The 14,405-nt window shown below is 45.1% G+C and overlaps 1 protein-coding gene across 6 annotated transcripts in view; it reads left to right on the forward strand.

Annotated features, from left to right (window-relative positions):
- LOC147123153 (phosphatidylinositol 4-kinase type 2-beta-like) overlaps positions 1 to 14,405 on the forward strand; it is a 79,462-nt gene that overhangs the window by 34,753 nt on the left and 30,304 nt on the right. For 5 of the 6 annotated variants that reach the window (XM_085967899.1, XM_085967928.1, XM_085967910.1 and 2 more), the window contains exon 2: positions 6,765 to 6,965. The exons of the other annotated variant lie outside the window; for it this stretch is intronic. In XM_085967899.1, coding sequence (XP_085824025.1) covers positions 6,765 to 6,965 — 201 coding nt within the window. The remainder of the gene's footprint in view (positions 1 to 6,764; positions 6,966 to 14,405) is intronic. 6 annotated transcript variants of the gene reach the window in all.

A 14,405-nucleotide genomic window follows, 5' to 3' on the forward strand; every position in this document is an offset into this window, starting at 1 on the left:
GGGCAGCATGCAGATAAGGAAGAGCAAAGATAGAACCTTGGCGCACTCTAGAGGTTATAGTGTGGGGGCTGAAAGATAAGCCATTGCTGGAGCTGCTCTGGCTACTGAGCTAGACAGTGGAGGAGAGGCGTTGAAGGAGGATGGTGTGATCGGTCGTGCCAAAAGCTGCAGAGGGGGCGAGGAGGGACACTGCACTGTGGTCACAGTGACGGAGGATGTCATTTTAACTTTGATTAGGGCCATTTCAGTGCTGTGGTAGCTGGATTTCTTTTGTTCCCATGTCAAGAACTTTGCATTTCTCTACTTTGAATTTCATCTGCCATCAATTCCCTACCATATTCAAATCCTCCTGTAGCTTATCCTGTTCAGCTTTGTAGTCTACCACCTTCATTAACTTTATCATCTCTAGATCATTTATGAAGATACCAAGCAAAAGAAGTTCCAATATAGATCCCTGTGATGCCCTGCTGGTAACATTATCCTGGGCTGATGACAGAACCCAGAGGGGGGTCGTACAGGGATTATCAGTCAACCTATTATGTATAAGAACATAAGAAATAAGAGCAGGAGTAGGCCATACAGTCCCTCAAGCTTGCTCCACCATTCAATAAGATCATGGCTGATCATTGACTTCAACTCCACTTTCCCGCCCGATCTCCATATCCCTTGATTTCCCCTAGAGTCCAAATATCTATCTATCTCGGCCTTGAATATATTCAGACTCAACATTCACAGCCCTCTGGGGCAGAGAATTCCAAAGATTCATAACCCTATGAGTAAAGAAATTCCTCCTCATCTCAGTCTTAAATGGCCTAGCCCTTATCCTGAGACTGCCCCCAAGTTCTAGACACTCCAGCCATCTACCCTGTCAGAATCTTGTATGTTTCAATGAGATCACCTCTCATTCTTTTAAACTCCAGAGAGTTTAGGTCCATTTTACACAATCTCTCATCATAGGACAGCCCTCTCATCCCAGGAATCAATCTAGTGAACCTTCGCTGCACCCCCTCCAAGGCCGGTATATCCTTCCTTAGATAAGGGGACCAGACCTGTGCACAGTACTCCAGATGTGGTCTCACCAAGGCCCTGTACAATTGTAGCAAGACTTCCTTACTCTTATACTCCAACCCCCTTGCAATAAAGACCAACATGCTATTTGCCTTCCTTATTGCTTGCTGTACCTGCATGCTAGCTTTCTGTGTTTCTTGCACGAGGACACCCAAATCTCTCTGAACACCACCATTTAAAAAATATTCTGTTTTTGTATTCTTCCTACCAAAGTGAATAACCTCCCATTTCCCTACATTATACTCCATCTGCCACCTTATTGCCCACTCATTTAGTCTATCTATATCCCTTTGCAGACTCTGTGTTCTCCTCACAGCTTACTGTCCCACCTAGCTTTATATCATCAGCAAACTTGGATACATTACACTCGGTCCCTTCATCTAGGTCATTAATGTAGATTGTAAATAGCTGAGACCCCAACACTGATCCTTGCGGCACCCCACTAGTTACAGCCTGCCAACCTGAAAAAGATCTGTTTATTCCTGTTTTCTGTCCGTTAATCAATCCTCTGTCTATGCTACTATATTATCCCCAACCCCATGAGCTCTAATCTTGTATAACCTTTTATGTGGCACCTTATTGAATGCCTTTTTGGAACTCCAAATATACTACATCCACTGGTGCCCCTTTATCTACCCTGCTATTTACAACCTCAAAAAACTCTTACAGATTTATCAAACACTATTTCCCTTTCATAAATCCGTGTTGACTCTGCCCAATCCTATTATTATTTTCTAAGTGCCCTGTTACCACGTCCTTAATAATAGATTATAGCATTTTCACTACTACTGATGTCAAGCTAACTTATCTGTAGTTTCCCACTTTCTCTCTCTCCCTTCTTAAGTAGCGGGGTTACATTTTTTACCTTCCAATCTGTGGGAATCATTCTAGAATCTATGGAATTTTGGAAGATGACAACCAATACATCCACTATCCACTCTCTACAGCCACCTCTTTCAAAACCCTAGGATGTAGGCCATCAGGTCCAGGGGATTTATCGGCTTTCAGCCCCATTAATTTCTTTTTTTTTACTAATACTAATTTCTTTCAGTTCCTCATTCTTGCTAGACCCTTGGTTCTCCACTATTTCCGGGAGGATATTTGCGTTTTCTTCCGTGAAGACAGACACACAATATTTGTTTAATTTCTCTGCCATTTCCTTATTCCCCATTACAATTTCTCCTGTCTCAGCCTGTAAGGGACCAACATTTACTTTTGCTAATCTTTTCCTTTTTACATACCTATAGAAGCGGTTTAGGCCCGGATTTTGCAGTCAGTGGTGAATGAATGGTGCCATCTGTTCATTGTACTTGCTCGCAGATTTTATTAGAGAGCTGAAACAGCACGGTGTCCTCTACAGAGGATCTGGGACCTGTGAACATGGCAGGAAACAGCGTGTCTCCTCACCCAATCCGATTGAAGAATCCTTACTGAGCCAAACAGTCTAAACCAGGAAATGAAAAATCATGTACAGAAAGCGAAGTAGAGGGGGGAAAATGGGTTTGAGAGAAGAGAATAAAGACAAACACAAAATTACTTCAAATTCTTAAACTCTCCAACAATAATTCAAATCTGAAGGAATGAGACTCCACACTTGTAAAAGTAAATTTTCAGTGCCAGAGTGGTTATTTGGCGGTAATTAAGACCAATGTTCCCTGTAAGCTGCGCTTTGTTCTGTGGCCTGTTTCTTTTAATGTGCGGTCCCTCTAAATTTCTGCGCATGCACGGTATTTACAATGTAAAAGCCGGTGAGCGGCCTGCATGGGACCTTTGAGATTACTGCGCAGCCATGCACCTTAGCGGGAACATTGATTAAGATGTGCCACGCTGTTTAAAAATTCACTTACACATGAATGAACAAGTCCTAACTTTTTCTAGATTGTTTAGTGGGTATAAATACCCAAACTTCACACCGTGGCATATATATTATAGTATGTTGGTGCACACTTGCGTTCCACATTAACCTTCTAATGCTGTGATTTTTCTGACACTTTTTGAGAAAATCCCATGTCAACATTTTATAAGGGGAAAAAGTCTTAAGATTTGTCAGTCACGGTATATGCAGGCCTCCTGTATGGTGTGAAAAGTTCTGTCTGGCATTTTGTTTTTTAATTGATATTTGGGTGTTTTTAAGCCAATTTTAAGGACAGCCTGGATCTCCCCCCACCACCCCCTCAACCCACTTTGCAGTTGTCTGATTTTGGTTTTGGGTCTCGGGCCATTACCTACCCACCGTTCCTATAGTGACCGGATCAGACAAAGTCAACATGGATTTACAAAAGGTAAATCATGCTTGACTAATCTACTGGAATTTTTTGAGGATGTAACTGGTAGAATAGATAAGGGAGAACCAGTGGATGTGGTGTATTTGGACTTTCAGAAGGCTTTCGATAAGGTCCCGCATAAGAGATTAGCGTGCAAAGTTAAAGCACACCGGATTGGGGGTAAGGCACTGTCTTGGATAGAGACCTGGTTGGCAGACAGGAAGCAGAGTTGGAATAAATGGGTCTTTTTCCGAGTGGCAGGCAGTGACTAGTGGGGTACCGCAGGGATCGGTGCTAGGACCCCAGCTATTCACAATATATATAAATGATCTAGATGAGGGAACTAGATGTAATGTCTCCAAGTTTGCAGACGACACAAAGCTGGGTGGGCGTGTGTGCTGTGAGGAGGATGCAGAGAAACTGCAGTGTGATTGGGCAGATGCATGGCAAATGCAGTATAATGTGGATAAATGCGAGGTTATCCACTTTGGTGGCAAAAACAGGAAGACCGATTATTATCTGAACGGCAATAGATTGGGAAAAGGGGAAGTGCAGCGAGACCTGGGTGTCCTTGTGCACCAGTTGCTGAAGGTAAGCATGCAGGTGCAGCAGGTGGTTAAGAAGGCAAATGGTATGTTGGCCTTCATAGCGAGAGGATTCGAGTACAGGAACAAGGATGTCTTGCTGCAGTTGTACAGGGCCTTGGTGAGACCACACCTTGAGTATTGTGTGCAGTTTTGGTCACCTTATCTGAGGAAGGATGTTCTTGCCATGGAGAGAGTGCAGCGAAGATTCACCAGACTGATACCTGGGATGGCAGGAATGACGTATGAGGAGAGATTGGGTCGATTAGGCTTATATTTGCTAGAGTTTAGAAGAATGAGAGGGGATCTCATTGAAACTTATAAAAACTAACAGGGCTTGACAGACTAGATGCAGGAAGGATGTTCCTGATGGCGGGGGAGTCAAGAACCAGGGGTCACAGTCTAAGAATAAGGGGTAAGCCATTTAGGACAGAAATGAGGAGGAATTTCTTCACCCAGAGAGTGGTGAACCTGTGGAATTCTCTACCACATGGCGTAGTTGAGGCCAATTCATTAAATATATTCAAGAAGGAGTTAGATATATTTCTTAAGTCTAAAGGGATATGGGGAGAAAGCAGGGACAGGGTACTGAATTTGGATGATCAGCCATGATCTCATTAAATGGCGGAACAGGCTCGAGGGGGCGAATGGCTTACTCCTGCTCCTATCTTCTATATTTATAGACATGGGGTAGCAAATCAACATATCCTGCTTAATTCTGTTGCCTAGGCTCTAAGCACTCTAATTCCCTCCCTAAAACTCTCCGCCTCTACCTCTCTTTCCTCCTTTTAAGACGCTCCTTAAAACCTACTTCTTTGACCAAGCTTTTGGTCATCTGCCCCAATTTCTCCTTATGTGACACGGTCTCCGATCTTTGTCTTAATACTTCTATGAAGCGCCTTGGGGTGTTTTACTATGTTAAAGGCACTATATAAATTGTTGTGAGCAACACTATGGGAAACCTACTCGTAATATATTAAAAGCCTTGGTTATGGTGAAAACCTCCTGTCAAATGTCTCTCAATAATAATGGGAAACCGGGAAATGGCGGAGACTTTGAACAAATATTTTGTATCGGTCTTCACGGTAGAAGACACAAAGCATCCTAATAATGGATAATCAAGGGGCAATTGGGGTGGGGGTGGGAACTTAAAACAATCACTATCACGAGAGAGAAAGTACTTGGCAAACTAATGGGACTAAAGGTGGACAAGTCCCCTGGACCCGATGGCCTGCATCCTAGAGTCTTAAAAGAGGTGGCTGCAGAGATAGTGGATGCATTGGTTGTAATATACCAAAATTCCCTGGAATCTGGAGAGATCCCAGCGGACTGGAAAACCGCAAATGTAATGCCCCTATTTAAGAAAGGAAGGGGACAGAAACCAGGCAACTGTCGACCAGTTAGCCTAACATCTGTCATTGGGAAAATGCTGGAGTCCATCATTAAGGAAATAGTAGCAGGACATTTAGAAAATCATAATATAGTCAAGCAGAGTCAGCATGGTTTTATGAAAGGGCAATCATGTTTGACAAATTTGTTGGAGTTATTTGAGGATGTAACGAGCAGGATGGATAAAAGGGAACTAGTAGAAAGTAGGGAAGTCCTGTTGCAACTGTACAGGGTGTTGGTGAGACCACACCTGGAATACTGCGTACAGTTTTGGTCTCCTTATTTAAGGAAGGATATACTTGCATTGGAGGCAGTTCAGAGAAGGTTCATGAGGTTGATTCCGGAGATGAAGGGGTTTGACTTATGAAGAACGGTTGAGCAGGTTGGGCCTATACATAATGGCATTTAGAAGAATGAGAGGGGATCTTATTGAAACATATAAAATTCTGAAGGGGTTTGACAGGGTAGATGCAGAGATGATGTTTCCCCTCGTGGGGGAATCTAGAACTAGGGGGCATAATTTCAGAATAAGGGGCAGCCATTTAAATCAGAAATGAGGAGGAATTTCTTTTGAGGGCCGTGAATCTTTGGAGTTCTCTTCCCCAGAGAGCTGTGGAGGCCGGGTCATTGAATATATTTAAGGTGGAGATAGACAGATTTTTGAAAGGTAAGGGAGTTATGGGGAGCGGGCAGGGAAGTGGAGTTGAGGCCAAGATCAGATCAGCCATGCCATGACCTTATTGAATGGCGGAGCAGGCTCGAGGGGCCAAATGACCTACTCCTGCTCCTACGTCTTATGTTCTTACATGCAGTAACACTTTCCATCAGTTTGTTTATAATGCCCTGTTATAAAAGCCATGCTCATTACACGCTTCGGTAATTTGTTCCAGAAGTCGGACTGTGAAAAGAATACTTCCGAGCATCTAATGTATCTCTATGCTTGTATGGTTTATACTCGTACCTCCTAGTTCTCCTATCCCTATCTATCTCGAATAACTTATATAGCTAGACAGAATTTATTTCCATCCATTTTAGAAACCTCAGTCATATTCCCTCTAAGCCAATGTCTCTCCAGTGGAAAAAGCCCCAATTCCTGAGCCTGTCCTGAAGTTATCAATTTAGTCACCTCTTTCTGGCTCTTATTGCAGTCAAATAATTGCCTTCTGCTATCCTCTTTGAGACTAGGAGCATTCTTGGAACACAATTTCTCGCCACGTTTGTAAATATTCTTTTCACTTTGGAAATTTTTGTGGGATTTTCACCAGAAAATATTATGTTTTTAAAAAATAAATAATACAATTTGATGTCTGGCAACTTGTAGCACTCCATGCCCTTCTGTTTTGATTTATTTTGTAATTGTTACTCATGCATTTAATTTTAAATATTGGATGCAAAATTTCAGCTTGATATATGGGTATATTTGAAATAAAGATTTATAGATTGATCACTTTTTTTTCAGAAAGTAATTGGAGTGTTCAAACCAAAAACAGAAGAGCCCTATGGGCAATTAAATCCCAAATGGACCAAATTTTTCCACAAGATCTGCTGCCCGTGCTGTTTTGGCCGTGGTTGTCTCATACCTAATCAAGGTTACCTGTCAGAAGCTGGTGCTTACCTTGTAGATGAAAAACTGGGGCTGGGAGTAGTACCAAAAACAAAGGTATGTTACTGTAAGTTTTAAAGAGATCACTGAAATAAACAAATTACATTATACATCATCTGCGGGCTACTTCATTCTTTGGATTCTTATCAGCACATACTGCTTTTCTAGATTGGACCAGTATTGTATATAATTCTTTATGCCCTTTGGAAGTCTTCTTTCTATTATTTTTCATGCTGTTTGTTGAAAATGTTGTTACACTTCTGAGGAAAAATTGGTGCACTTGCGTAGAAATTTTTATACCACATGAGCCTGGCATTGCTAAGGATGTGATTGTCGTCTGAAGGATTTCACTCCTATAATTCTTCCTTGGTTATACGGGCACTCCAGGAGTTTGCAGAATTTGTTGCCATTTAAAGAATTATTGTTCTAAGGTAGGTAATCTTGACCTCCCCAGGCATAGACATTCTTTGCTTTTGAATATAAAAATTTTGGTTTTGGAAAAATAAATGCCTATGGATGTGATGATGTGTGACTTAACCTGAATGACTTTTTCTATTTTTGTTCATTTCCCCATCCCCAAAGTAGAGAGACTCTCCCTCTGTTGCCAAAAGTGAGATGACAAGATACAATCCTACATGCTGCCATCTATTTCATAGAGCACGTGGGAATTCCAATATACTTTCAGATTGCCATAGTGATACTGCATGAGTGCTTTTGTGTGAAGTCCAAACAAATGTTTCATTATCAAAATGCAAGACTTTACAACTGCTTTGACATATCAAGCAGGTTAGCTTTAATACTACTTGGAATAAATATACTAAATCAGTGCTATGAATTAATGGGCCGTATTTTCCTATCGGAGGCTTCCCGCGTGTGGCGGCCTCCGATCTGGGAAAAATCTACGCACTCGCTCCGGAGGTGCATATAGTTCCGATCCTGGGTGCCTCCAACGCAAGTGCGCAGGGCCTACGTATGCCAGAGGCGCATGCGGTTCGCAAGCGTCCCTGGGATCACATGGGCCATGGGGAGCCAATCAAAGAAGGGAATGTCCCTTCATACACTTGACAGATCTGTCAAATATATGAATGGAAATCAATCAAAAAACATAGTAAAACTTTAAATAAATTTTAAACAAAAATCACCTTTTTAAAATTAGTTGAAATTACAATAAATTAAATTTTAAACATTTAATTTTTTGAAAAGTTTTTTACAGGGCTAAAAATAAACTTTTAAAATTTTTTATTTTTAAATGATAAATGACTGAAAAACAAATTTTCTTTTTACTTTTTTCAACTCTTATCCTGGTAAAAGCAGGCCTTACACCTGCTTTTACCAGGCGTAAGATTTCTAAGGGTTTTCTGCGGGTGGAGGGTCTCCAGAAAACGGAACTATCTGCCCGCAGAGGCCCTTCTCCAGAGCAGGCGTCCGATCTGTCAAGAGCATTCTTGACAGATCGTAAATGCTGGTTTTCAGCACATGTGCTTTGCATGCCTGAAACCGGCATTTCCGATGTCCCTACGGGTGGGTACACAGCGCGTACCCACCCGTAGGGATCGGAATATCCGGGCCATTGTATTTTTGTAGATCCAAGTTCTACTTGATTGTAGACTAGTTGTACTTCCTGGTTGGCTATGTATCCCCTGTATAATCTGCCATAGGGAAAGTAGTGAGTGAGGAGGACATAAAAAACCTGCAAAAGGACATAAACAGGCTAAGTGAGTGGGCAGAGATTTGGCAGATGCAATATAGAAGCATAGAAGATAGGAGCAGTAGTAGGCCATTCGGCCCCTCGAGCCTGCTCCGCCATTCGATGAGATTATGGCTGATCATCCAAACTCAGTACCCCGTACCTGCCTTCTCCCCATATCCCTTGATACCTTTAGCTCTAAGAAATATATCTAACTCCTTCTTGAATATATTTAAAGACTTGGCCTCAACTGCCTTCTGTGATAGAGAATTCCACAGGTTCACCACTCTCTGGGTGAAGAAATTCTTCCTCATCTCTGTCCTAAATGGCTTACCCCTTATCTTTAGACTATGACCCCTGGTTCTGGACTCTCCGACCATCGGGAACATTCTACCTGCATCTAGTTTGTCCAGACCTGTCAGAATTTTATAAGTTTCGATGAGATCCCCTCTCATTCTTCTAAACTCCAGCGAGTATAAGCCCAATCGACCCAATCTCTCCTCATACGTCATTCCTGCCATCCCAGGGATCAGCCTTGTGAATCTTCGCTGAACTCCTTCCATGGCAAGAATATCCTTCCTCAGATAAGGTGACCAAAACTGCACACAATACTCAAGGTGTGGCCTCACCAAGGCCCTGTACAACTGCAGCAGGACATCCTTGCTCCTGTACTCGAACCCTTTTGCTATCCTAATATAATGTTGGAAAGTGTGAGGTTATGCACTTTGGCAGGAAAAAATCAAAGAGCAAGCTATTATCTAAATGGAGAGAAACTGCAAAGTGCTACAGTACAAAGGGATCTGGGGGTCCTGGTGCATGAAACACAAAAAGTTAGTATGCAGGTGGTCAGGAAGGCTAATGGAATCTTGGCTTTTATTGCGAGGGGGATGGAGTATAAAAACAGGGAAGTCTTGCTGCAGTTATACAGGGTATTGGTGAGGCCACACCTGGAATACTGCGTGCTGTTTTGGTTTCCATATTTAAGAAAAGATATACTTGCTCTCGAGGCGGTTCAGAGAAGGTTCACGCGGTTGATTCCGGAGATGAGGGGGTTGACGTATGAGGAAAGGTTGAGTAGGTTGGGACTCTACTCATTGGAGTTCAGAAGAATGAGAGGCGATCTTATCGAAACATATAAGATTGTGAGGGGGCTTGATCGGGTGGATGCGGTGAGGATGTTTCCACTGATGGGTGAGACTAGAACTAGGGGGCATAATCTAAGAATAAGGGGCTGCCCTTTCAAAACTGAGATGAGGAGAAACTTCTTCACTCAGGGTAGTAAATCTATGGAATTTGCTACCCCAGAGAGCTGTGGAAGCTGCAACATTAAATAAATTTAAAATGGAGATAGACAGTTTCCTAGCAGATAAGGGAATTAGGGGTTACGGGGAGAGTGCAGGGAAGTGGACGTGAGTCTAGATTCGGATCAGCCATGATCCTGTTGAATGGCGGAGCAGGCCCGAGGGGCCGTATGGCCTACTCCTGCTCCTACTACTTATGTTCTTATAAATAACTTATATCTGCACTTAAGATTGCAGTAAAACGGTATCACCTGTACTTGTTACCCGTTTTAATTTTGCTGGTGAAAGTGCTCATTGAGGTGTCACAAATTTTTCATTGTGAGCAGGGCAAATTTCAGAATGGCCATGCAACAAGTGAAGCACCCTCTGCACTGCCCAAACAATGTGACTTCACCCCTAACCAGTGAAGAGCCCCTTCCAATGAACCAGTGTTAACATTACATCCCATACTAGCCATTCTTATAGACTCTGTTTTAATGCAGATTTATACCAAATTGGGAGTATTTTTGTGTTTTTAGACCTATTTTAAAACTGGCTCAATATGTTTTATGTAGAACTCTTGCAGTCATCCCTTCCAGTCTGAGTTTTCAACTGAAGTCCCATTTTTAATTTATTAACTGTTATAGACTAGCAACAAGGCATGAAATGTATACCATCATGCATGTATGGAGATTTTAACTATTGAGTTGCAAGGCTGACTTTTGCTTCCTTATAAATTGCTGTTGTGTTAAAATAGCTACACCTTAAGTGGTTTTAAAAAAGGAAGACTGCTGTTATCAACCCCCACACCTCAACAAAACACACCCTACCCCTCTGTCTTCTCCAACTAACACCCAATCTGTAACTTTATTTTCCTCTTGATTTGAATGCCTCATTGCCTTAAAACACCATTTGAATTTCTTGGTCTGATTTCCACCCTGCTCACAGCACCAAAACATGCTTGGCCAAAGTCAAAATTGCATTTTCTGTGTCTGCAACCGTGATGAGTTATCCCCTCTTCTCAACTTCTCTGCGATGTTTAATTTAGTGGACTATGTTGTTCTCCATTATCCAGCTCTGTAGGACTGCTCTTGCATGATTCTATTCCTATCTATCTAAACACAGGCTGTCAATCTCAAGCAATGGCTTCTCATTCCACCCCCTAAGCTGTCTCCTCTGGAGTCGCCCAATATTCTATACTTGATCCCTCCTCTTGGCTACATTTGCTCTGGGAATCTCATCTGCAGACATGGGGCCTGATTCCCATATGTATGCTGATTTCCCCCCCCAGCTCTACCTCTTCCCCACCTCTCGGCCCTGTGGCCAAGTCTGTGCTTTCAGACTACCTGTCCAACATTCATCATGGATAAGCTAGGACTTCCTCAATTTAACATCAGGAAGACCAAATGCAGATTGGATGACTGCTTTGCAGCCTTCCAGACGCAACATTTGAGTTCAACAATTTCAGATCATAACCTCTGCCCCCATTTCTTTTGGATGCCAGCTGTTGCTGATGATTCTGGTATTCCCATTTACACCTCCTCTAGACCCATCTTTTGTTTCTTGTCCCATTACCATCTCCTTTCACCTTGCACCATCATCCCTTTTGTCATTTAATCTCTCCTGCCTTCCACCCTATCACAGACCTTCCCTTTCGTTCTTTCCTCCCCTCCCCCTTTTCCCCGTCCCTCTACTTGCTTAAAACCTGTTACATTTCTAACCTTTTCCAGTTCTGACGAAAGGTCGTTGACTTGAAACATTAACACCCTTTGGCCTAGAAATTCGGTTGGTAGCGCCGGCGTTGAGTGCCTAAAGAGTCCTAGAATTGGGGCGATACCCTATGTTGGGGCGGTCGCTATGAAGATAGTGACAACTCAGATATTGACTATACATTTAACGCCTGCGCAAAGTGTTTGCGCGCGCCCGCGAGCGCAAGCAGATCATGACGTCATTTCAGTGTGCAATCCCTTTTAGGAGCGCCTGAGCGCATATTGGGTGGCGCCCGGAGCCTTAACGCCTAGCGCGATTAGTGACAGTTCGAGGGAGCGCTTGCAGGCCCTTCTCGGAGTAGGGGGGCGCTATTTAAAGGGGACAGCTCTAGTGCAGAAGCTTCAGCCACTTGGCCTGCTCATTGTGATCGTTGCTGGAGAGAGTTGGCGAGCTACTGTGGAGCAGAGTTTGGGGAATTTAGCTTTAGAGTACTTGGGACCTTCAAACCTGTCCAGAGCAGTTGTAGCACTACACCTAACAGCCTTTTGACCAACTGGCATCGGAATGGGAGCTGCTTTGGAGAGCGACGGCCTCATGGCCCAACACTGAAGGGGCAGAGAGACGGCGGGAGAGAGGGCCGGGATTGGCCAGAAGGAGGAGGGGCAATGGAGGTCGGCCAATCCGACGGTATGCTGCGAGGGTCTTTAGGCAGCAGGTGTCAAGCCTGGACATGTCGGAGGAGCAGGGTTTGCGAAGGCTCCGATTCTGGAGGGACATTGTTACTGATCTGTGCCACCTGCTTGCTGAGGATCTGCAGCCGCGTGAACGGTGCAGAACCTCTCTGTCCGTGATCGCTAAACTGACTGGCCTCAATTTTTATGCCAACGGATCCTTTCATTCAGCCACTGGGGACATTGCGACTATCGCTCAGGTTGCAGTCCACTGCTGCATCCGGCAAGTTACAGATGCCCTTTATAGGCGAAGGCGTCAATTCATGACCTTCCCTCTGACCCTGCACAAGCAGGCGGAGCGCGCGCAGGGTATCGCTTCTATTGCGGACTTCCCCATGGTGCAGGGGGCGACTGACAGCACACACGTGGCTTTGAGGGCGCCATGCCATCATCCTTAGGACTTCCGCAACCGCAAGGGGTTCCACTCCCTCAACGTGCAGCTGGTCTGTGACCACCGCCAAATCATCATGGCAGTCAACGCGCATTTCCCAGGGTGCAGCCACGATGCCTTTATCCTGCGGTTGACCTCAGTTTGTTACCTTTTTGAGGGGCTGGCTCGAACACGAGGCTGGCTTACTGGGGACAAGGGCTATCCTCTCTGCCCATGGTTGATGACAACACTCCGTGTGGCCGACACCCCAGCAGAAGAGCTGATCAACAGCGGCCATCAGGCGACCAGGCACAGTGAACAGCACACTTGGTGTTCTCAAAAAGCGTTTCCAATGTCTGGAACATTCAGGGGGATCCCTGCAGTACTCGCCGGAGCAAGTGGGACACATCGTCGTCGTCTGCTGCATGCTCCACAACTTGGCGAATCGACGCACCCAGCCAATTCCACCTCTCCCTCAACGACCAGCAGAGCAGGCGGAGGAGGAGGAGGAAGAGCAGGCGGAGGAGGAGGAAGATGGAAGGGCTCCTGAAAGTGGAAGGGCCATACGTCAGAGGCTCATCAGGACTCGTTTCGAGACCCCTCTGGCGGAATGATGAGAGTCTTAACTCCTGCGCACTTTGGATGTTTGACGGCCTCTGAATGCCAGCATCACTGAAAGTAGTCACGTGCACCATGCCACATTGAAACTTCTGTTTATTGTCACAAAAGTCTTTCATTACAGCAAAACAACGTCATGTCAACAGAAACCATAAGTAACAAAATAACTGAACTCTTCGGCAAAGCCGCAAAACTCAACAAACCTTCTGCAAATATAACAACAGGTGAGGGTGTCCTTGAATTTGGACAAAGAAACGTCTCAGCACCTCCCTCTACAACTGGCCCCTTGAGGGAGAACGACTTCTCTTTCGCGGCCGGCCCCTTCCCTCCCTGCTGCTCCTACGTAATTGGACCCTAGTGGCGGGCTGAAGGCTGGGGGACGCCTGCTGACTGTGTGGAAGCGCAGAAGCCCCTGAGGGACGGCCTGGCCGACCTCTGGGCTTGGAGGGTGCGGACGCAGGATGATTGATGTGACCATGGCTGGAAGCAGTGTGCCCTGCAGGTGGTGGCAGCTGCACTGCAGACGTCCCAGCACTGGCATGTGCAATGGTCTCCTGCCGAGAGGGGACACCTGCACCATGGTCGGACGACACACTGGCTATCTGAGGGGACCGGCTCGGCTCATCCGCCACAATCGCATGCTCCACTGATTCCTGGCCTTGTATGGGACTGGAAGGGCCCGGGGTGATCCTAACTGATGCAGAGAGGGTGGCTGCAGTGAGAGATCGCGTTGCCTCAATCTGGGTGTGGACGAGCCCAGCAAGTGACTGCGTGGCAACAGTGAGGACCTGTGTGCCAGTGCTTCGGAGAAGCCCTGGACCGTTCTTCCCATTGCTTCGGACAAGGCAGGTGCCGACCGCTCCACTGCCTCGGACAAGCCCTGGACAGACCTTTCCAGGGATTGTCCGAAGCCCTGAACAGTCCTTTCCATAGCGGCCTCAAAGCCCTGGATAGTCCTCTCCATTGTTGGGCCGAAGCCCTGGATAGTCCTCTCCATTGTTGGGCCGAAGCCCTGGATACTCTTAGCCAATGAATCTATTGACTCAGGCATCTTCTCCACTGCAGCCATCAGCTCCGTGTGTCTGAGCCGGGCCTGTTTGC

Source organism: Somniosus microcephalus, chromosome 2 (assembly GCF_052327205.1).
Source record: "Somniosus microcephalus isolate GS21.2 chromosome 2, FLI_Smic_1.0, whole genome shotgun sequence".
Taxonomy (NCBI): Eukaryota; Metazoa; Chordata; class Chondrichthyes; order Squaliformes; family Somniosidae; genus Somniosus; species Somniosus microcephalus.